The 24,640-nt window shown below is 42.8% G+C and overlaps 2 protein-coding genes and 1 long non-coding RNA gene across 5 annotated transcripts in view; all 3 read left to right on the forward strand.

Annotated features, from left to right (window-relative positions):
* The first annotated feature begins 9,503 nt into the window (after nt 1-9,503).
* ythdc2 (YTH domain containing 2) overlaps nt 9,504-24,640 on the forward strand; it is a 225,158-nt gene continuing 210,021 nt past the window's right edge. For 2 of the 3 annotated variants that reach the window (XM_060059908.1, XM_060059910.1), the window contains exons 1-2: nt 9,504-9,590; nt 9,720-9,799. The gene's annotated coding sequence lies outside the window, so the exon portion shown is untranslated. The remainder of the gene's footprint in view (nt 9,591-9,719; nt 9,800-24,640) is intronic. The other variant, XM_060059909.1, reaches the window with a different exon arrangement.
* LOC132463681 (zinc finger protein 862-like) lies at nt 15,013-18,876 on the forward strand. The gene is made up of 7 exons (XM_060059979.1): nt 15,013-16,467; nt 16,648-16,834; nt 16,935-17,715; nt 17,818-17,950; nt 18,036-18,189; nt 18,355-18,493; nt 18,589-18,876. Exons 3-7 carry the CDS (start codon nt 17,605-17,607, stop codon nt 18,874-18,876), a joined length of 825 nt encoding a protein of 274 aa, XP_059915962.1. The 5' UTR covers nt 15,013-16,467; nt 16,648-16,834; nt 16,935-17,604.
* On the forward strand, nt 21,622-23,144 carry LOC132463613 (uncharacterized). Its single transcript, XR_009527080.1, has 2 exons — nt 21,622-21,672; nt 22,924-23,144. It is a non-coding gene; the product is annotated as an uncharacterized LOC132463613 (long non-coding RNA).

Below are 24,640 nucleotides of genomic sequence, written 5' to 3' on the forward strand. Positions count from 1 at the left end.
CACAACTTTAAAAAGATAAGATCTGTTCTTCTCAACAGTAGCGTTGTGGCTCTCCGACAATTTGGCAGCTATCGATCCACCTCCAGATGTGCTCTGTTTGAAGTTGTCCCATTTAACCATACAGTTCTGATGGGCCAGTGAATTTGCATGTTTTTCCAGTTTGCTGCTTAGTTTTTTCCAGTCACTTACGCCCTTTCGGAACGATTCCTCCACACTGCTGTCAGTCTGGAAGTGGCGGCAGGCGAAACAGAAGACAGCATCCTTTAAAACCGAGTATTCAAGCCAACAGAACTTGTTGTAGTAGTACGTGGAGAAGGCTCGTTTAGTCTTTCCAAACAACCTTGAAGGAAAATCCGGAAGAATAGGCTTCTTAGGACAGCAGTGCTTGTCGCCAAGATCATTTGGTAGTTGCTGTGAGCTAGTGCTGCTAGGCAAGCTAACTGACCCAGACGACAGCCCAGCAAGATCCGATGGTGAGCTAGCACTAGCTGGGTTTGCCGAGCTGGTTCCAGGTGTTTCCAGGTCATCAGCATTTGTTGGTAGAATTACTGGCTCTGGTTCGACTTCTTGCCGAGTGTTGGCCGAGGTCATGGGACGTTTTAAAAAACGTCGAATATCCATTTGCATACTTACATCAGGCTACAACTGTAATTGTTATGCTATTACATACTGGCTAGCGAGATAGATACTGAGAGCGGGAAACCAAGTAGCGGACGGAAACAGTAGTCAACGTCACTATGTCACACGATTACTGAAAAATAAATATATTACAAAAATATGCTAGGATTCATATTCATTTCATACTACTACCATGTAGTGTGTCCTTCGATCCATGTTCGTGTTCTCGGCAGCCAGTCAGTTTCGTTCTCAGTGGGTGCTGGTCTCCGCCAGGGCTGCGCCTTGTCACCAATCCTGTTTGTGATATACATGGACAGGATATCGAGGCGTAGTCGTGGTGGGGAGGGGTTGCAGTTCGGTGGTCTGAGGATCTCGTCACTGCTTTTTGCAGATGATGTGGTCCTCATTGGATCATCGGCCTGTGACCTTCAGCACTCACTGGATCGGCTGGCGGCCGAGTGTGAATCGGCTGGGATGAGGATCAGCACCGCTAAATCTGAGGCCATGACTCTTAGCAGGAAACCGGTGGATTGCTTACTCCGGGTAGGAAATGAGTCCTTAGCCCAAGTGAAGGAGTTCAAGTACCTCGGGGTCTTGTTCGCGAGTGAGGGTACTATGGAGCGTGAGATTGGCCGGAGAATCGGAGCAGCGGGGGCGGTATTGCGTTCGCTTTACCGCACCGTTGTAACGAAAAGAGAGCTGAGCCGCAAGGCAAAGCTCTCGATCTACCGGTCGATCTTCGTTCCTATCCTCACCTATGGTCATGAGGGCTGGGTGATGACCGAAAGGACGAGATCGCGGGTACAAGCGGCCGAGATGAGTTTTCTCAGAAGGGTGGCTGGTGACTCCCTTAGGGATAGGGTGAGAAGCTCAGCCATCCGTGAGGAACTCGGATTAGAGCCGCTGCTCCTTTACTTAGAAAGGAGTCAGCTGAGGTGGTTCGGGCATCTGGTAAGGATGCCCACTGGGCGCCTTCCTTGGGAGGTGTTTCAGGCACGTCCAGTGGGGAGGAGACCTCGGGGAAGACCCAGGACTAGGTGGAGAGATTATATCTCAACACTGGCCTGGGAACGCCTCGGGATCCCCCCGTCAGAGCTGGTCAATGTGGCCCGGGAAAGGGAAGTCTGGGGCCCCCTGCTTGAGCTGCTCCCCCCGCGACCCGACCCCGGATAAGCGGTCGAAAATGAGATGAGACTACTACCATGTATTTTAATCAAAACCTTAAAATATCAGTACGTATACATTTTTAACATTTATATTTTGCCATGGGCGGAGTTTCTGGGGGGTCAGGGGGGGCCCATGCGTGTGAGTGATTCTAGACTGCACAGAAATCCGGTGTGAGGCACCCTCATCACTCACCCTCCAGTCTGAAACATTCTCCCACTACAAGAATACCAACACCTCCAAAGGTCTAATTGGCATTGCTCCATGTGGAGTTATCACCTTAATTTCTAAGCTGTACACTGGTTCCATATCAGACAGAGAAATCACACAGCAGTCAGGAATCCTTAGTCTACTTCAGCCAGGAGATGCATTCATGGCTGACAAAGGCTTTGTCATCGACAAGATGCTCTCTGAAGATGGGGCCACCCTCATAATGCCGCCATTTAAAAGAGGCGCCAGGTTCACCAGTGAGGACACCGAAAAACCCCAGAGTATCGCCCGACTTAGAATCTTGGTGGAGAGGGCCCTCAGAAGGGTCAAAGAATATCATATGTGGGACACGACCATTCCTCTGACTCTTTCAGACTCTCAATCAGCTGTGGGTAAATTGTTGCTTGATGTCTAACTATCAAGGTCCTTTAGATGTGAAGGGTGATGTCCCAGTGTTACACATTAAAACACACATGACTATTTTCAAACGTTTATTAATGTTCTTTGTTTACATTTAGCAGAAAGAAATTAAAATGAAATGGTTTGTGTTTGTGTCCGTCCTTTTCAAATGTTTATTTTTAATGTTTGTTTCCAGTTCTTTTTTTTAAATATAAATTTACATATATACATATTTACATTTAACGGAAAGAAATGAAATGTTCTGTGTGTGTTAGGCAAAGCAACTTTATTTATATAGCACTTTTCATACACAAGGCAGACCCAAAGTGCTTCACATATAAACATTGTCATACAATAAAATAGATAAGTAAAAGAAAACATATGCAAAGAAATTAGTAAAATAGAAAGTTATAAAGGAATTTTAGCATTAAAATAGAAAATAAAGGCAAAGTTAAAAAATGATTTTTAGAAAGTGCAATGTATTTAAGATTTAGCAGAAAGCTAATGCAAACATAAAAGTCTTCAGGCTTGTTTTAAAGGTGCTCAGAGTGTGTTACCTTAAAGGGGACCTATTATGCTTTTCGACTTTTATGACCTATAAACGTTGTTATAATGATTGATAGTCATGTTTAACCATACACAAAAAACTCTTCCTCTCATCTGGGCGCTTTCAGCTGTCAACGCTCCGTTTCGTCCTTCTCCGCCCCCTCGCCCCCCTCCTGCCAACCCAACTTGGTTGTGATTGGTAACCTTCCTTGGAGCGCTCGCGCGGGCAGATTTGACCAGGCATATGGGGGCGTGGCAGGAGTACGTCTACGTAGATGTTTCCCGGAAATGTGAACAAGTGAATCGCAATCGTTGTCCCGAGTGTTTAGTGCTCTGCACAGCCACCCCAGACTGTCAGCAGGGAATACGTTGAAATGCATGTACGTCATTATTTGACACTTTAGTATGGTTAAACATGACTATCAATCATTATAACAACGTTTATAGGTCAAAAAGTCGAAAAAGCATAATAGGTCCCCTTTATACAAATGTTCAGGAATGTTCGTTTCCAATTCTTTGATTAAAATATTGACATATATACATTTAACAGAAATAAATAAATGAAATGGGGTGTGCGTGTCCTTCGGCCATATTTACTTGGCATTCAGGACGTATGTGTCCATGTATGTGTTAAAATGAAACACCTAACCCAAACCTTGGGTTTCCTGACCACAAGTTGGTCAGTGGGTTCCGGGCGAATCCCCTGGAGCAAAAAGAAAAAAAGATGTCAGCACATAAATCATATTGTCAGTGTAGTAGCAACACTTAAGTCAGTGTTAGTCGCGTCTGTCTATATACTAGAACTTCAAATACTATTATTGAGTAGACTATACAGGATGTTTGGCTAGGCCTGAGGTATACACATAAACCTGTGTCCTTGGTCCACGACTGCAGAACACTGGTGCACGACAGAGGTGATGGCACGCTTTTCTCCCCTGTGAAGTGGTAGTCATGTGTCTGGAAGAGCAGATATAAAACAAAACATTACAATCTGCAACAGCAGACATGCAACAAAACATAATCTGCAACAGCAGATCTGGAGAAAGAGAGAGCATTTTGGAACAGCAACAAGAAACAATAATAATAAAAACCCACACAGACTGAACATGCACCTGAATCTGTGAAGGTCTGAAACCATGCTCTACACTATCCATTAGGCTACATATTACGAGGTGGGCCTGTTGTTTGAATCCCAAAATGTCAATCTTATTAACGTGGTCAGAAAGGTAGGCTTAAGTAACAGTCCCATTGATTCACAAAAGACTACGAAAAGCGAGATAGAGTTTGATTTCAGACTCAGGCCTGACTTCCTAACACTGTAACCTGCAGGGTGTGAGGCTCATCGGTTTTCTTCTGGGAACAGTAGCAGTTTGCCCGAACTGCTACTTCCAAATTAACTAAATCTGACACTGGAGTAAGAGAGGGAAAGATTAACACATCATACAGCAAAATGTATGGGCATTGGTAGCCTATGACAGCCACCCAGCCACTATGTTCTGACAGTAGCCTGGAGCTAATCTGACATGCTATATCGACACTTGCATGTACGGTAGGCAGTGCCTACCTACCTATACCAAACATCTTGGGGTTCGTCAGGCAAAGTTTCAGAGACACTCAAACTAAATCTGTATTCTTACCAGTGTAAATAATAATTTGCGATTAATTAAAAAGGATACGTTTTAACTGACATGCATTACACTTAGTGCTATCGGTCACAGTCAAGCTACACAGTGTCAACAGAATTAAAACACTTACCTTTGTAATTAAAAATGTACTTCTCCCAGAAGAACTTATATCCTTTAGGCAGTTTGGATGTTTAGACACGTCAGTGTTGATTTACGATCCTAATGGTACGGCCACACCAAACGCGTTACTCGCGTTAGGGGCGTCCAAACTCGGCATTTTTGCATAGGGAACCATTGGTATAGGCGCGTAGACGCGTTACATGCGATGAAGCGTCGCGCTAGGGGCGTTACGCGTGACAGACGCACGTAATTACGCACGTAAACGCAGTAACGCGCCCAACGCACCAACGCCCGGAGTTCAGAAATCTGAACTTTCAACGCTCCAACGCGTGGCGCTTAGCCGCGATAGCCAATCAGCGTGGAGCTTGACCCGACGTCACTGGCAGAGAGTAGTGAGCTTGGACAGAAGCATACGGCCGACATCTTTCTTTATTCTGGGTGGAAATAGTAACATAGTTACGCTATTAAATGCGTTTATGGAAAAAAAATTAGCGAGAAATGTGCATTTTACTTTCATAATGTTCGCTCGGTGAATGTGAAGGATGTTTGGTTTGATAGTTATGACGAAGAGGGAACGCTCCGTTCACTTGCATGGACAGAGTGTCTGGATGCTAAGCAACCTCAACGTCTTGGCGGACTATTTCTCTGCTGATCAACACTACGAATGGTGGAAACACACCAGACACACCATGTGAAGTTATTTCACCCGATTATTGTTATTTATATCAGAGATTATTTAATCTAACCCGATCTAAGCTCTATCACCCAAACACGGCGGCGTTTGGGGTTCCTACCTCGGACTCCAGCGCAGCCACGGCCGACAACTATCTTTATTCTGGGTGGAAATAGTAACATAGTTACGCTATTAAATGCGTTTATGGAAACATTTTTAGCGAGAAATGTGCATTTTACTTTCATAATGTTCGCTCGGTGAATGTGAAGGATGTTTGGTTTGATAGTTATGACGAAGAGGGAACGCTCCGTTCACTCAATATCATCCGACTGCAGACACAAATGGGCGTTGCCTGCAGCTGGACCCTTCTCCGTTCACTTGCATGGACTGAGTGTCTGGAACCTCAACGTCTTGGCGGACTATTTCTCTGCTGATCAACACTACGAATGCTGGAAACACACCAGACACACCATGTGAAGTTATTTAACCCGATTATTGTTATTTATATCAGAGATTATTTAATCTAACGCGATCTAAGCCCTATGACCCAAACACGGCGGCGTTTGGGGTTCCTACCTCGGACTCCAGCGCAGCCACGGCCGACAACTATCTTTATTCTGGGTGGAAATAGTAACATAGTTACGCCATTAAATGCGTTTATGGAAACATTTTTAGCGAGAAATGTGCATTTTACTTTCATAATGTTCGCTCGGTGAATGTGAAGGATGTTTGGTTTGATAGTTATGACGAAGAGGGAACGCTCTGTTCACTTGCATGGACATGGACTAATCTAGCTGCGTTGGCGCATTGACGCGTTGGAAGCGTTGAACCGAGTAACCACCACACAATGATCAAGCATCAGGTTAGGCACGTTACTCGCGTTATCCAACGCGAGTAACGCGTTTGGTGTGGCCGCACCATAAAGGTGCGAACACACCAAGCGCGTACCTCGCGTACCATGTACGTGCGTAACGCAGCGAAAATGTTGCTTGACCATTTTGTGTCAAAAATTGTCAGATACGCGCGTACGCATACGCGCGTAGATGAGACCGCCCAAAACTCCCCCCCCCCCAGCCTGTGGCTGCGCTGGATTGGAGTCCGAGGAAGGAAACCCAAACGCCGCCGTGTTTGGGTGGATGATAGAGCTTGGATCGGGTTAGATTAAATAATCTCGGATATAAATAACAATAATCGGGTTAAATAACTTCACATGGTGTGTCTGGTGTGTTTCCAGCATTCGTAGTGTTGATCAGCAGAGAAATAGTCCGCCAAGACGTTGAGGTTGCTTAGCAATCAGAGACTCTGTCCATGCAAGTGAACGGAGCGTTCACTCTTCGTCATAACTATCAAACCAAACATCCTTCACATTCACCGAGCGAACATTATGAGAGTAAAATGCACATTTCTCGCTAGAAATGTTTCCATAAACGCATTTAATGGCGTAACTATGTTACTATTTCCACCCAGAATAAAGAAAGTTGCCGGCCGTGGCTGCCATGGACATGGCTGCGCTGGAGTCCGAGGTAGGAAACCCAAACGCCGCCGTGTTTGGGTGGATGATAGAGTTTGGATCGGGTTAGATTAAATAATCTCGGATATAAATAACAATAATCGGGTTAAATAACTTCACATGGTGTGTCTGGTGTGTTTCCAGCATTCGTAGTGTTGATCAGCAGAGAAATAGTCCGCCAAGACGTTGAGGTTGCTTAGCAATCAGAGACTCTGTCCATGCAAGTGAACGGAGCGTTCACTCTTCGTCATAACTATCAAACCAAACATCCTTCACATTCACCGAGCGAACATTATGAGAGTAAAATGCACATTTCTCGCTAGAAATGTTTCCATAAACGCATTTAATGGCGTAACTATGTTACTATTTCCACCCAGAATAAAGAAAGTTGCCGGCCGTGGCTGCCATGGACATGGCTGCGCTGGAGTCCGAGGTAGGAAACCCAAACGCCGCCGTGTTTGGGTGGATGATAGAGTTTGGATCGGGTTAGATTAAATAATCTCGGATATAAATAACAATAATCGGGTTAAATAACTTCACATGGTGTGTCTGGTGTGTTTCCAGCATTCGTAGTGTTGATCAGCAGAGAAATAGTCCGCCAAGACGTTGAGGTTGATTAGCAATCAGAGACTCTGTCCATGCAAGTGAACGGAGCGTTCACTCTTCGTCATAACTATCAAACCAAACATCCTTCACATTCACCGAGCGAACATTATGGGAGTAAAATGCACATTTCTCGCAAGAAATGTTTCCATAAACGCATTTAATGGCGTAACTATGTTACTATTTCCACCCAGAATAAAGAAAGTTGCCGGCCGTGGCTGCCATGGACATGGCTGCGCTGGAGTCCGAGGTAGGAAACCCAAACGCCGCCGTGTTTGGGTGATAGAGTTTAGATCGGGTTAGATTAAATAATCTCGGATATAAATAACAATAATCGGGTTAAATAACTTCACATGGTGTGTCTGGTGTGTTTCCAGCATTCGTAGTGTTGATCAGCAGATATATAGTCCGCCAAGACGTTGAGGTTGCTTAGTAACCAGAGACTCTGTCCATGCAAGTGAACGGAGCGTTCCCTCTTCGTCATAACTATCAAACCAAACATCCTTCACATTCACCGAGCGAACATTATGAAAGTAACATGCACATTTCTCGCTAAAAATGTTTCCATAAAAGCATTTAATGGCGTAACTATGTTACTATTTCCACACAGAATAAAGAAAGATGTCGGCCGTATGCTTCTGTCCAAGCTCACTACTCTCTGCCAGTGACGTCGGGTCAAGCTCAACGCTGATTGGCTATTGCGGCGCGTATGAGCGTAAAAAGTTAAATTTTTTGACGTATGTACGCGCGTATATGTACGCGCGTATATATACGCGCGTATATGTACGCGCCTCATACGCCCCTACAGCGAGTAAAATGTTGCTTGGTACGCATGATACGCGTGTACGCACCTCATACGCACGTAAACCAATGCTTCCCTATGGAAAAATTGCCGATTTTATACGCGTGGTACGCAGGTAACGCGTTTGGTGTGGCCGTACCTTAAGGTAGTGATGTTACGTTTTGCGTCGAGGCATCGAGGCGTGTGTCGAGTATCTCGGCTCCTCCCCCAGCGAAGCTCCGCTTCGAGTAGGATTCACGTTGGCAAAATGACGTAGGGTGTGACGTTCGAGGCTTTGCCTCGGGCTTCTGCTTCGAAATATGGGTTCAGTATTGGCGGGAGATTTCGACTATAAAGATGTCCCGTATACGATCCCAACCTTGTGGTATATTCAATATACCACTAGTCTGTGATCGTAGTAGTTTGAGCATTGCATTTTCTGTAGTATCAATCGAAACATCACACATTGTGTAAACATCACGTAGGGAGCTACGTGAAACATTACCCCCCCTGCACCTCCCTCCAAAGTTACACAAAACACTGTCCCCCACATCTCATCCACATTTCCCCTTTTACAAAATCAGTTCTATCATTCTGCCAAAAAAATGCAATAACCACTGTCCAGAACACTTTAATGGCTATTAAATTAATGAGTCCTTCTCAGTTATCATGCAGTGTGGGTCGGCTTAGCTCAGGAGGTAAAGCAGGTGACCTGTAACCAGTAGGTTGCTAGTTCAATCCCCTGCTAGCTCAGTGTTGTCTTCACCCTGTCACTTTGTTCCTGACAGCTGACTGTCGCCTTGCATGGTTGACTCTCCCGTCGGTGTGTCAATGTGTGTATTTACCGATGTAAGTCGCTTTGGATAAAAGCGTCTGTTAAGACACACTTTTGCCAAATGATTTATTTTCTAGCATGAGCTCTGTGCCATTTTATGAATGTCACACTCACTGAAATGACTTCAATTCTCAAATGATTTAATGTTGTATCGGCACACGAAGCAAAAATCACATTTTGGGTTGGGTTGTCATAATTTCATTCACCACTAGATGTCCCTAGCGTACTCATTTGAAGCTTCGAGCACGAACCACTTTGGTGGTTCATCTGGCTTTGAGGCTTTGACGTTTCATGAGGCATCATCTCGGCACCACTATCCTAAGGACGTCGTCGCACGACAATTTAGGTAGGTTGGAGAGAGACTTGGTCCAAAGGTATCGATCTGCCTCCGCCATGGTAAACAGCTAAGCGGAATAGCCGTTACCCTACTCGGCGAGCTTCTTCCGGTCTTCAATTGTTGCGTGAGCGTGACAGAGGCCTATACTGTTGTCCTGCGATCGCTTAGCGTGAGTTCAAAATATATTATTGTTTAAACATAAACTAAATATATGCAGGGCAATCTATTTAAGTAAAGATATGAAGTATTTTATTGTAATTCATCTTGGTATTTTAATACAGTTTATTTTATTTTGAAGGATGTAATAGACGCGGGAGTTTTCCCTGGGCTCGTCGTCGACTCAACCACTTCATGCCGTCGAACTCAGCAACAGGGTGGGTGAGTGCATCCAGTAATTCTGTGGTTCCAGTATTGTTTTATTATTAATTGTTGGGACCTATGTTAACAGTCCACACTGAGACCAAACGTGCTCTTTGTTTGGGCGGTGTCCGCAAGCTCTAGAGGAGCCCTGAGGAATTCAAACGAAAAGAGATGACTAGGAGGCTAGGAAGATTAGCGGGTTCTTCTCGGCTTGTGGTTTATGTTCGGAGCGTATTGTGGATGGTTGGTCAACTTGCACTAGTACTGTGGTTCTCAAACTTTTTCGGTCATCCCACACTTTGGACAAGGGGTGATTTTCAAGCCCCACCTGCCCCCATCGCCCCAACACAATGCTAATGCAATATGCTATGTCTAAATTCTAACTCAATAACATCAAATAACAGCAAGTTCAATGTAGAGATTTACATGGACACATCTGATCCGATTAGAAGTGGAAGAACAGCTCAATCAGAAAAAAAGAATGATCATATACGCCTCAATCGGAATACAATTCTCTGATCGGAATAGAATTCCATGCGGAATAGAAGAGGTGGTGTAGTCCATAGTTAACTAGATGCCCTACGTCGGCGTCTAGAACGTCAACATAGGCCGCCATCTTACCACAGTAAAGCTTTCTGGTGGAATCTGTGGTAGCGGACGTAAATCAGTGATCTGCACAAACGCTAATACTCTTATCTCGCTGACATCTTGACGGATTTACAAACGGTTTGGTTTCTTACAAACTTTTGCTTTTTCTGATTTTTAGTAGACCATATATTGATTTAACATAAATAACATGAATACCTTGTGCTTGTGTGTATTTATTGCACCTATCTGCTCTGTTTAATGTTCATTTCATATGAAAACGCATGTTTATTTATAATTACATAAATACATCTCTGTACAGGGTGGGGATTTCAACATGCAGCCTTTCTTGATGTATATTTGTAAAGGGAAATCTTGTACCTATTTTAGAACATTATTCTATTTTTCTTAGAACCTAACAATTATTCATAAGAATGTACTGTCATACCTACATCTCTGTCGTTTGTAACAAACCAAACCGTTTGAAAAATGGTTGAAAATTGAGCAAGTCATGGTTATTTAAAAAGTACATGAATCACTTCCAACACAATGTTATTGGTGAGCAGCTTACTGTGGTAAGATGGCCGACAGTGGTGACGTTCGACTCCATTGGCCAGCACCGCGGACGAGGCATCTAGTTAATATATATATCTATGGTGTAGTCCGCTATAATCTACATACACTTATTCCGATTGGTTTGGGGTGGGTGCGGTCACTTATCAACCCCAGCGTTTCCGGTTGCTAGTCAACGTCTTTGGCAGACTATTTCTCTGCGGATCAACACGGTCATTTTGAAAGACACACTGTGTGAAGATATTGTTTCATTTTGGCAAGGAGCCGTGTAATAAGATGGATAATGTATAGAACGTCACCCTTCAGGGCGAAGCAAGACACCTCTGCTTCACGTCGGGGTCCGGTTCGCCCTGTCTGGGCTTATTTTCCGATAAGGACCGGCGTACCGGCACAGCCCTACCGCTCAGCTTTCCCCGTGTTGAAACTTTCGGCGGCAGCAGAAGCAGCAGCAGCCGCTTTTGAAAACGCCTGGCCCTTCACACCGCCGCGCTGAACCCTCCGGTAGCAAGGCGGTTAAAGGGCGGTTGCCGCGCCGCGGTGTGCAAGCATTGTGCGCGAGAGACATACAAACGTATGCTTACCACTTTTGTAAATGCCATAAATACAGTACATTTGGATTGCATGACGGGAATAGATCTATTCCAATTAGAAATCGAATGGAATCAGAAATTTCAATGTAAACGCGGCTAGTGAAATTTCCTCCCGTTTGTCGCGCCCCACCTGTCGTGCGTCTATTCCCCACCGGTGGGGCGCGCCTCACACTTTGAGAACCGCTGCACTAGTACCATATGTGCTCATAGCCGACAGCCGACAACGACATTTGCGGTGGAAAACACTAGCACACGCAACCAGTCCTCGGGTTGAACGGGTATTCTGCCAAGTTATGGTGTGTTCCTGAATCCTCGGGACGCCAGCCTTCCTAGTCTGAAGACGGTAATCTCCCAGCTTTCTTGCGGCATTTCTCGGAGGCACGTCCCCTTTTTGTCTTAATCTCTCGGAATTCTGAGAGTAGCCCGAGAGCAGTGACAAAAATGGCTGCAAAGAGATTTATTTTCTTTGTTATTGTACCACGTGGGTCACTTAATGTCTTTAATGCTCTTACACACTTGAATACATTGCTACTTTATTCCGGTTACCAATTTTTTCACCAAGTCTTGCTGTGCCTGCAATACAATCTGAAGTTGTGTTGATTGTTTTCGGGCTGGTTTACTAAAGAGGCTAATGTAGCTAACAATAAACAACGACTAGCCAATTTCATGACACAATCACAAAGTCGAACGGGAATGCTATAATAATCCGAGACCAATTATGTCAAAAATGCAACTCGGAAGGCGTCCGAGGATTCAGGAACACACCATAAGGCTACCTATATCAAATCGTGCTACCTAGTCAGGGCTCCAGATTAACTTTTTTCACTAGGATCACTGTGGCCCCTACCTGAAAATTGTAGGGGCACAACCAGTAAATCAACATGGCAATGTGTTTTTCAATTTTTTTTCACTGTATTACTCATAAATATTTTAATAATAGATGCAGAAATTACAATGTGCGGTTTCAAATTCAGTGTCACATTTTATTGTGATTCTCATCTATACCAACTGTTTCCACGTGTGCGCGCATGCGTTCGAGGAGCACGGAAGTAGGCCTGGGCGATATGGCCTCTAAATGATATTGCGATATTTTTTTGCTATATCGCGATACACGATATATATCTAGATATTTTGACATTTCCTCTAAAGCACTTAAAAATGCTTGATTTAACCCTTTGATGCATAGTCACACCAGTATGATGATTCTAGTAGTCCCTGCAACATACAGTATGTCTGCATTAAGCCATTCTTATTTATACTGTATTCATTCGAGGTTTCTATTAGAACAATTTTAAACTTGTGTGCAAAAGGGGTAAATCCCAACGAAGTTAAATTCAATAAAACAGTTTTTATTCAAGGCAATTGCAAAATGCACATAAGCTTTTAGCAGCTGGTAAATGAAAATAAATAATGCCACATGTAGATGAAGGCCTACACTGTAGCCTATTTCTAAGTTCAAGCTCAATGACCCGTAACAAAAACAGAGCTCAATGGTAAAAGTGCAGAAACCCCATTACATTTCAAAACATAAATTAAAGTGCACTCTTTGTGCTTGTCACTAGACATTTTAAATTAAAGTGCACTTTTCAAATCAACATAAGTTAAAATGCACTTTTTGTGCATGATGTCAAACAACCGGTCTGGTCAAAAACAGCAAACTAAAATGATTGTGTCCTGTGTGTTTGTGACAACCAGTCAGTACCAACAGGTTATCTAGAGGTTTTGTGCCAAAAACACAAGCCTATCACAGTGTTTCCCACAGACCAAGGACCAATGTGTGGTGCGGGGGTGGGTGGGGGGGGTTGGGGCGGGCGGGCGGTGCGGCACGGCGACGCGGCGGCGTCAGCGCACGAGTTTAGTTTTTACCAGAACTTTTGATTCTGTGACATTCAAGGAATGAATTGCAACAGACAACTAAAGCTGGAGGTTTTTATTCACAAATTATCTCAAGACCTACCTGAACCAATATTTAACTTTTTTAGGAAAAATAAAATAAATAGTAATAATATACTACTAGGTACAACAAGGCAACTAACTAAAATAATGAATGCAATGCTGAATATTGTCAGGGAGGGCAGCCGACTGAGGTCTAAGGACTTGGAAGGCTCCTAGGATGTCCAGCTCCTGGAACCTCCTTTTCAGTTCTGTCTCCAGGCCAGTAATGTAGTGTTGGATGACCGACAATGAACAGATCAGCACAATTTCTCTACCAGGAACAGAAGGATCGAAATTACTTTCCCTACTCTTATTTTTTTAAAGTTAAAATCTACACTAATCTGTTTCCACCTGTTGTTTCAGCAACATTTTGTCTGCTGTCCTCCTGGCCTATATTAATCAGTATCTCTCCTGAACAGCCCGGCCCCTGAGAAGCACTGGGTTGTTCAGCACTGTTTGATGCCTAGGAACATTCAAAATAAATGCAGGGCTCTAAAGTGCGACCAATTTGGTCGCACATGCGACCTAATTTCTCAATGGTGCGACTAAAAAAAATCAGAGGTCGCACCGGTGCAACCAGCTGTTCAAAAAGAAAAAACCGCAGGGGATAACATCAGAGCCCCAGCTCGCCGCATAGTAGCCTGGGTGCTTTAAGCATGGAATAAGCTGGATACGGAGTGGGTGAAAAACTATGTGTGTGTGTGTGTGTGTGAGAGAGAGTTTGTGTGTCACTCTGTTCGAGCCTGCATGAGAGTTCAATGTTGTCATTAGCTGTTACGTCTTTCTGACCAATCGCAGTTCAAGGCCGATCTGGGCTGTACCACTTCGGGAGGGGGCGCTCAATTGCGACGTTGACCCGGCGCCGCCCGAAACGCTAACGGGCCACAGGGAATTCTCCCAACTCTCCCGATTACTACTCTGCGTGTGCGTGCGTGCGTGCCTGTGTGTGTGTGTGTGTGTGCAGGCGTTATTCAATTGCCTGGTAAACATATAGGCCTACGGTAATATTCATACTGGTTTAAATAATGCATTTGCTATTTCCCATCGTTGCTGAGCAAGAGTTTTGTTCGATAGTTCAGTGATAGAAAACAAATAATAGCCCGGGCTATTGACGTTTTACGGTACCACTGTCATGCACCTACCCGATGTCAAGTGGACCGGGTTGAATTTACTGCGGTTCTCTCTTCTTATATCCATCTTACCAAAGATATTTTGGTACTGTCCTTCTCAACACTCTGATCTCACTAAAAGGCTAGCAGCAAGAAACAGCAATATCGACGAGATGCGCTATGCATAGAGAAGAAAGAATATCGACGTTGATTTTGCAACATTTTGCAACAAATTACTCTAAATCTGCCCATACATGGATTGGACACGGCAGAATTTTGAGGTTTCACTCGCAAAGAAGTAAACTCTACGGGGCTATTTTCAGCATTACGTTGGTTTTTTTACGGCACAGCGATCCGGGGCTATTCCCAAAAGATCCGGGGCTATAGCCTCGAATGCCCAGGTCTAACGACGCGCCTGGTGACCAGACGTCGACCAGATTTTGACACTGAATGAGGGAAATATGCGCGCAGACACAAAAACCAGTTATTGCGGTAGCCATTTAAAGCATCGCCAGAGAAGACGTCGTATGACGTAGCCTACAGACGTTATCAGGACGTACGACCAGATGCAGCAGCGTCAACGACAAAAATCTAGAGGCGGCAAAAAGGAAAGAAAAGAAGATCAGCGGTCATAAATGGTATGTTGTGTATAGATTAATTTATTTATTGAATTTAGGTGGAAGACTGCTTTGGTAACATATGATTTTCCTGTAGGCATAGGAACATGACTCGACTCTGTTAAAAATAATAAATGAATTAATAATAAATCAATGGTTGATAGTTGTGTCTGTTAGGCTAACTTCTGTATTTTGTGTCGGTCTGTGTGGACTAATGACTGTAGTAGCCTAGTTATAAATGCAGACCATCTGATTAGCTGATGCCCTCAGTCATGTATAATATTAATATACTCATATGTTTTGACTTGGTAATTATTATTATTTACATCTTGATGATATTTACGATATTTATTTATGTTAATATTTTATGATTTTTCACGGCGCCGCATTGAAAATGTCCCCGATTTTCATTTCAGAAATCTGGTCACCTTAATGTGGAGTGGATGACAAGATCAAGATGAAAAGAACGATTGAAAGCTTTTTCGTTAAAAATGTTAATAAGTTAAGGCCTGATCCGAACGAGTGCTCTGACACGGATCTCCCTTCAACTTCCCAGGTTATGTCAGGCCCTAATCAGGAGACGGCATCGGCTAATGAGCCGCACACGATCAACTCCGAGCCACAGCCCGCCGAAATTAAAAGGAGGAAAGTGTATGCATTTAGAAGAGAGTGGCTTGACCAGTTTCCCTGGCTAAGATACGATAAATCCGGCAACGAGATGCACTGCATTTACTGTAAAGAGTGTGGGAAGACCATGGCCGGCAATAGTGCTTTTGTGACTGGTTCCAATACATTTCGTATTGAAACTCTGAAAAAGCACAATGCATCCATGAAACACATTACATGCCGCGATAAATGCACTGCCACAGTGTCCCCTCTCCCCGCTGCCTTTCAGCGGCAGGAAGCAGCAAACAGAACATCAGATGAGGCCGAGATGATGATCAAGTTTAACATTGCCTACAATATTGCAAAAGAAGAACTTCCCTTCACTAAATTCAAGTCCGAAATAATTCTTCACAAGAAAAATGGCTTGAACGTAAACCCGACCTACAGCAATGATGTCATGTGCGCCCAATTTATTGGAGTCATCGCAGATACTCTGAAAAAAAATACATCGGTGCAAATTGCGAACAGTGCATACATGGCATTCCTGATCGACGGAGACACAGACATCGCCAAAAAGGAATGCGTCATTGTGTATGGTCGTATCTTGCAGAGAGGAGGACCGGTGAATATACTGATTGGACACATCGAGGTCCAGCATGCCCATGCCCAAGGTAAATGTAATTTAGCCTATATCCATATGCCTACCGTTTCAGTTCTGCATATGTTATATTGTAATTACTGAAAATTTAAAAAAATATATTTATAATGAAATTAAAATTAAAAAGTAGATTGCATTATAAACTCTTGATCTGGGAAATAAATTGTGTTCTTTTTTTTATTTGTTTAATTAGGAATTTATGCTGCCTCAAAGAAAGCATTTGCTGCTCTTGGAGACCAGTGCAGTAACTGGCTGGAGAAAATTATTGCTCTGGGTGCTGATGGTGCTGCTGTTAATTTGGGCTACAAAGGGGGTGTCATAGCCCTTTTGCAGCAAGAGGCAGGTGATCACATTGTGCCTTTCCACTGCATGCCTCACAGGTAAGACTAGAAGATAAGGTATGACTGAAACCCTTAAGTCACTGTTATTTTCTTTTATAGAGCAGATATATCTATACTTAAAATGTGACTATCGTTTCAGATTGGAATTGGCAATGCTGTCAGTGCAGAGGGACAATCAAATGATGGGGCAATTGTACGACCTTCTACATTTAATTTGGAAGACTTACCATTTCAGCCCAAAATCAATGAGAGAGCTCAGGGTCATTGGGGCTGACTTGGGGGTAAATGTGCTGATGCCCAGTGGGGTGAAGGGGACAAGGTGGCTCCCACATGTTTCAAGGGCCTTGGAGACCTTTCTTAAACCAGGACAGTTCACTGCTGTGTACTACCATATGGACCATTTGGCAGGCTCCTCTGCCAATGCAGACATTGCAGGCCGAGCTACAAAGGCCAGTGCATTCTTTCAGGATATTCCTTTCATTAGAGCCACTTGTTATTGATGTATTTTTAGGAATTTAGTTCATCAATGTTCTATGTGACTAATTTTTATTGTTGTATGGTACAGGTTAAGAAATCAATGGAAGATGCTACCTTTGTGGCCTTTTGCCATGTTATTGCAGACATGTTCAGTGGCATTAGTAAGTTTAGCCTCCTGCTTCAGAGGAATGACATCATCTTACCACAGGTAAGGGAAATGTGCAAATTTGAATTGTGTTTGTGGTCATCTTCAGCTGTGTTAATAATACTGCACTGAAATATCTAAACAGGCAGTTTGTGGCCTTGAAAAACTGCTGGTGACCACAGAGGCAATGGCTGTGAGACCCAAGCCTGGGGGAAGACTGTCAGAGTTCCTGGCTGACATGAGGCTGCAGAGGAGGAGGCAGCAAGAAATGGGTGAAATGGCAATCTACAAATTCCGGGTATGTGGTTCTGCCTCCCATTTAAACAGAGAACAGTCTATTCGTACAAATATTTCTAATGTCTAACTCACAATCTCTATTTATGGTTTATGCAACACACAGACAATAACACTCAAAGGACAAGCATCAGAGCTGGCAGGAGATAGTGTTGGTGGCACTAAACTTGAAAAAGTAATGGATGCAACGATCATATCCACTGTAAAACATCTGAAAGCAAGATTCAGTAGCCTCCTAGGTAAGTGTAGTCACCTGTCTTATAAACACATGTAGATGAGAAATATTGTTACTCATTAACTAAAATGTATTTGTTCTTACAATAGGGGAGAGTGCTTCCGGGTCTGACACAACCAAGGCTGTCAAATGCTTCAACATTTTCAATCACGATAGCTGGCCAGAGAACCAAGAAGACTTAGTAGACCATGGTGCTGATGACCTTGCATTTCTCTTGGATCACTTCTCCACAGTTCTGAGAAGGTAGCTGGTGGATTACTAAAATATTATGTGTGCTGGTGGTGGTAGATATTTTGTTCATGTAGAATAGAATATCTTTATTGTCATTGTAACAGGTACAACGAAATTTCAGTACGTATATTTTGGTATGTGAACGCTGATTAGCTGTGTAATCCACATCATTTTCAGAAATGGTGTAAACACTGACCTTGCAAAAGAAGAGTTTGTGGGCTTAAAGCTATTAATTGCAAGGATGTTCAAAGACAAGACCTACCTCAGCCTTTGGGAGCTCATGTTGACCAGAGAGCCCTACTGCTCACAGTACAAGGTCAGTTTTTGTTAATGTTCTTTCTTAAGATTGTGTCAGTTTTGCTATCTAACACACATTGCTTAAATAAATCTCTTGAATGTATTTTTTTCCAGAACATCCTGCATCTTGTACACATTATGCTGGTCCTCCCTGTCTCAGCTGCAGTTTGTGAAAGAGGATTCTCTGCACAGAAGAGGATCAAATCAGACACTAGGGCATCCCTCCATTCAGACACAGTTGAAGATCTGATAAGAATCAGTGTAGAGGGACCAAGTCTGGAAGATTTTGACGCTAGAGAGAGTGTGGGAAGCTGGTTTAGCCAAGGCCAAAGATCAAGAAGGCCAAACTACATGAGTTGGCCATCAGAGGGGCATGTGACTGCAATTGAGGATAGTCCATAAGACCTGGAGCCATGAGAAGTTCAGTTTGAAGTTTCAGTTTAAAACACTTCATTTAGATTTTCTTTTTATTCCACTTATCTTCAGATGTTTTAGGTTTAAATTGCAGCTCAGTGAAGCTGCAATAATTATTCAAATAAAGAACTTTATGTTGACCAGATTCTTAGTTCATCATTTACAAGTTAATATTGCCTATATGGACAGCTATTTAAAAAACGTGAACCTGTAAAACTGCAGTGTTGAATGCGATATGGTCGACAATTTGGGTGCACCTAACTTTTGTGCTGGTGCACCTAAGAAAAATAGTTAGGCGCACCAGTGCAACCAGTGAAAAATGTTAGTTTAGAGCCCTGAAATGTATTATATATTCAATAAACATTTACCAGCCATTTGACTGTTCAACTTGATTTCAGACTAAGCTAACTACCTCCTCAAGCTGCTCCGCGTCGTCTGGACGAGGCCTTTTTTGGTGCAGAAAAAGCTTTTCAATACTCATCTGGATTAAAGCAACAAACATTCAGAGTCAGAATAAAATAATATTAAGAATAGAATGTAATAAATGTTTTCTATTCTTTTTGATATGGGCACCGTATAGGCCTATCTAAACTATAACCGTATTTCATCTTAATCGCAGTGTTCGCTGCGTTACCAACAACGTTGTCTATGATGACGGGTGCGGGATGTTCAATATCAATAACAATGAGTTCATAAAGCTAATATTACCTTTTCTGAGTTAAGAAAAAATTTGGGCAGGTGTGTTAGACCAGTGTATCATACAAACCTTTAGTAAACTGCAAATGTCGCAGACCGTCTTCTCTGTGTCAAATATATTTTTCCATTGACCTCAAGCATTGCGCGTGGACAGGAGGAGCAGGCGAATCAGCCGTCAGTGAGTGTGCATGTAACTCCGCGTTTACATGCGGACACATCTGATCCGCATAGATGTGGAAGAACAGCTCAATCGGAATAGAAAAGTATCATATATATATACGCCTCAATCGTTTCTGAATATAACTTTATGCGGAATAGAAGAGGTGGTGTAGTCCGCTATAAACACTTATTCCGATTAGTTTGGGGTTTAACTTAGAGCAGCTGCAGTAGTTCGCAATTGGTCCACTCCGTCTGTACTTCATTGCACACCGAACTTTACCGCTGTCAGGGAAATTGGATTTATTGCCTGATTCACGTCTTTTTTATTATCACTCCGTAGTAGTTACAGTAGTCCGGTAACTTATCAACCCCAGCGTGTCCGGTTGCTAAGCGACGGGTGACGCCACTTCGACCTGGGCGGGACTTTACGTCCTACGTCACTCGCTATTGGTGTGCATGTGTGCGCGTAGTAGAGCCCGACCGATATATCGGCAGGCCGATATTATCGGCCGATATTAGGCATTTTTCAAACTATTCGGTATCGGCATTATAATGGCCGATAAATGAATTAAAAAAAAGAAAAAAAAAACGACGGAGATCATCGGTGTTCATAGCTGTGTTCGAAATCATTCTCTATCACGGATATAGTGCACTATATAGGGTGCTCGCCATTTTGCAGTGGTGTTCGAATTCTCAGTGGTTAATTTCATGCACTAAAATTTGAGTGTACATACGATGTTCCCTACTTGTTACTCCATATACCACAATGCAATGCGGTAGTGTTCTTCCGGAGGAGAAGAAGAAGCTGAATAACCGCGAAAACTAATACATTTAATGATGGAGTCTCCGGCTTTCGTTTAGAGATGTCAACAATTTAATTGGGAGTTAACAAGAAAATGTAATATTCAAAATTAATAAAAAAAACTTGATCAAGGAAATGTTGCATTCAACATCAATACAAGCTCCAGCTTTCCTCGGGATTGCCCGGTTTGTTAACATGATGTGGGAGCATCTGTCTGCGTCACACAAATACCCGGCGCATTTACTGACGCAAATGACGCTTAGAAATGTTCAGCGTAGTGTCCGAATTCTCGTTTGTTTGTTCCCTATATAGTGCACTATATCATAAACACTATATAGGGAATAGTGAGGGAGTGAATAGGGAATGATTTCCAATACAGCTCATGTGTGCAAGTGTGTTCATGGTAAGTTGGCAACTGTCACAAGACATACATTGCTTGAATAACAATTAAAAGAACATCCCCATCAATTCTCTAAAGTCGATAAGCATGACTTAATTCATGACTACCATGTCCAGTTTTGCTGTTGTTACGTGTTAGTTGAGAGTGAAAAGGATTTAAAGGATAACTACAAATAACCAATGTTAGGGAAATCTGTTTGTTTTGTTGGATTTCCAAATTTGTTGGATTTTTTTTTTTATATATATCGGCCGATATATCGGCATATCGGATTTTTTAATCACAAAATATTCGTATCGGTATCGGCCTTAAACATCCTATATCGGTCGGGCTCTAGCGCGTAGCCGTTTGTCTCAGGGATCTGTGCACGAACTCCCTTGCACTACAGGATTACGAGCGTCAGTGTCGTACACGATGGAGGGTGGGTGACATTCCTACTGTCTGTGATGATAGGCTATATTTCTACAAATGACATGACGAAACAACACGAACTAAGCTAACATTAGACTATAGCCATACCAGATAACGCCATACCTGCTAACCCTAACTATTTATATTAAACTCTGAACCACTTTGCAACAGGCAACTGTGTGTTGGTGTGTCTTATTGCTTCCCACGTCTGCGTCTGCATCTTTCCCCCTCCTGGCTAATAGTTTCAGCTTTTGTACTGTATATCAAATGATCACCCTGTACCACACTGCTGACTTGTTGATGTTTTGTGAGCACTCAGGTAGGGGTGTCCCGATCCAGCTTTTTGCACTTCCGATCCGATACCGATATTGTAGCTTTTAGCATCGGCCGATACCGGCCGATCCAAGCATGTATTAAAGATTAAAGATATTTACTTATTTTGTTGTACTACTCATGTTGAAAAGGGTTTTACTCTTAAGAACAACTAGCCAACTTAATTAGGTTAGTTTGAATAATCCACAATAGTTGGTAATGAGAAGCTGACCTGTTTATTCAGGGTTAAATAAACACAAAATAGACAAAATAATAAATAGTCAAATTACCACACACACACTGAATTGGCATCAGTGCTCTGTTCTTGAACAACAAGAGTGTAAACAATATTGTAAACAATATAACATTATATATAAAAGCAACACACACAAAACCTGAGTAGAAAATAGTCAAATTACCACACACACACTGAATTGGCATTTTTATCGATAACTTTAAATCCTTAGTGGGACATGCACAGACAAGTGGGATGCTGGACAGGTCACTAGGTGTGCGATAGGTGTGCTGAACAACGCGGACCGGATTTGGGGGGAAAAGCTGAAGAAAACTGGAATGGATTACCTACTAGGGCTGTCAAAATTGCTCAAAAATGACATTTGAATGTTCGTTTGGAAAAAAATCACGAATTCGAACTATTCGAATATCTGGTTGCCTATTTTACGCAGTTGCCGTCAATATGTCAATAATGCGACAAAACCATGGTTCGAATTAGTGGGATATATATATATATATATATATATATATATATATACGTCTCGTTGAGAGTGCTGGTGGGCGGCGGCTTCCTGCTGGGCATTTCCTTACTTTAAAACGAGGGACATCGCGAACAGACAGAGGCTCATTCACAAAGCAGTTAGGCGCTTGTACCGTGGGAGTGTTTTTTCACATTCGAATATTATGAGGGACATCGCGAACAGACAGAGGCTCATTCACAAAGCAGATAGAGGCGCTTGTACCGCGGGAGTGTTTTTTCACATTCGAATATTAATTTTCACGTTCGAATTCGCGTTTTTGGATACATTTCGAACGAATATTCGAACTTCGAATATTCGTTGACAGCCCTATTACCTACATTGGTGCGCTCGAAAACACGGACCGGAGTTTTGAAAACAAACTGGATCGGGAGTCCGGATCTGGATTTTCCCGTGCAGGCCGATCCGATATTGATATGCATTTTTTTGCTAATATCGGCGGCCGATCCGATCCAAATATCGGATCGGGACATCCCTACACTCAGGCATTTCTCTAGGTATCTTAAGTTTCCTACTGGAGTCATCAAAACTTTGGACTTTGTTATTGTAAGAAATATTGTGTTGCAAAAACACTTTGTGTCTTACCCTTGCCGTTACCCTAACCTTAACCCCAGTAACATTTCTTCATCATAAACTACAAGTTACGCAAACATCCAGTCCTATATGAAAGAAAAAAGCTAGCTTTATTAAGGAATCGAACCCCTTATCCCCGCGTCAATGAGTTGTTCTCTGACCACTAACCCATCAGGTCTTAGTTCAAGAGTTAACCACTTGACAATCTTCAAACTTCGGTTGCCTAGAAATTGTAAAGACAGTGATGTGTGTACATTGTGCGAGTATCCGTCACTCGCGATGTGTGTGCAGTCCAAAATGAAAGAAAAAACCTTGCATCACTAGGGAATCGAACCCCCAATCATCAGTCTTTAAACGTTGGTCGTTGGTAACTGTAACAGGGTAGCCGCGGGGTCTTAAAAGTCTAAAAAATGTCTTAAATTTCATGTTCCTAAATTAAGGCCTTAAAAAGTCTTAAATTGCGTTACCCAAGTCTTAATTTTTTAAAGATGGTCTTAAATTTCCTACTAGGATATGTTTTCGTAGTCAACCGGACTGTAACACAAGGGGAAAATAGGGGGCGTTTTGCGTATCGGGGTTTTGCGTAACGTCAGAGAACGTCTAATTTATTGGAGTATGCGCGAACAATACTTTGGGTTTTCGCGCCGGCAATCTCAACAAACATAATCAGTCGAGAGGAGACGCCACATCATGGGGAAGCAGGGCTCTCAAGTCTCTCGCATTCGGCGTGAGACACGCAATTCGACCCATGCACACACGCTCACACGCCACACTTGCGCCACTATTTCCGGGCGGAATTTCAAAATCGTCCGGGATTTTATTAAAGCCTCATACATGTTCACATTGAATTTGCGTTGCGTTCCTCTGGGTCGGTCACAAACTACTTAAGCTACGCCCTCCCCACCTCAGTTCTGTTCGCTTTGCATTGCTGGAAGTGAGTAGGGGGAGTGGTTAAGTAGAGCCTTCAGATTGGACGGTTTGACTTTAGAGTTACCGTCATGTTTTGTATTTTTTTTTTTGTTGCCATTATTGTTTTATAGGGACAAACATTAACAAATTTCTCCTACAGGGGATTGATAAAGTTCTATCTATTGAACAGAAAGAAACACTTGGTCATACTTTACACACTTTACCACAGCATTGGCCTACTGAATGCCACAGATATATTAAGCATTGGACTGAATGCCACATAAATATATAATTATGTTTTTGCACGTTTGCAACGTTAAAAAGTTCAAGGAAAAGTATAGCCTCTACTGGTGTTGCTTAGGCCAATATCCTTTTGAGGCAGTGTTGTTTCCGAATATTAGTGTTAAGGGCCAATAATGCTTACTATCATACATTAGTCACCATGTCTGTGGACGGGTTAGGGTTAGGGTTCGGGCTGGCTCCATACATTACGAAGGAGTTAGTAAAAGAGGTCAACGAGGCAAGTGGTGGATGCATTGAAATGGTTGAGGAAATTTGAATGCTGAGAAACTACAGCAATTTGAAGAGTTTGTTTATATTGTGTGTTGAAAGTTTAATATTTAAACCAAAAATACAGCTACACTTTCACACCATCACTTTGTGTATTGTTTTTTTAATCTTTTATTATCATTTCTGGGTACATGGTCATAACTAGTTAAG

This window comes from Gadus macrocephalus, chromosome 8, assembly GCF_031168955.1.
Source record: "Gadus macrocephalus chromosome 8, ASM3116895v1".
Classification (NCBI taxonomy): domain Eukaryota; kingdom Metazoa; phylum Chordata; class Actinopteri; order Gadiformes; family Gadidae; genus Gadus; species Gadus macrocephalus.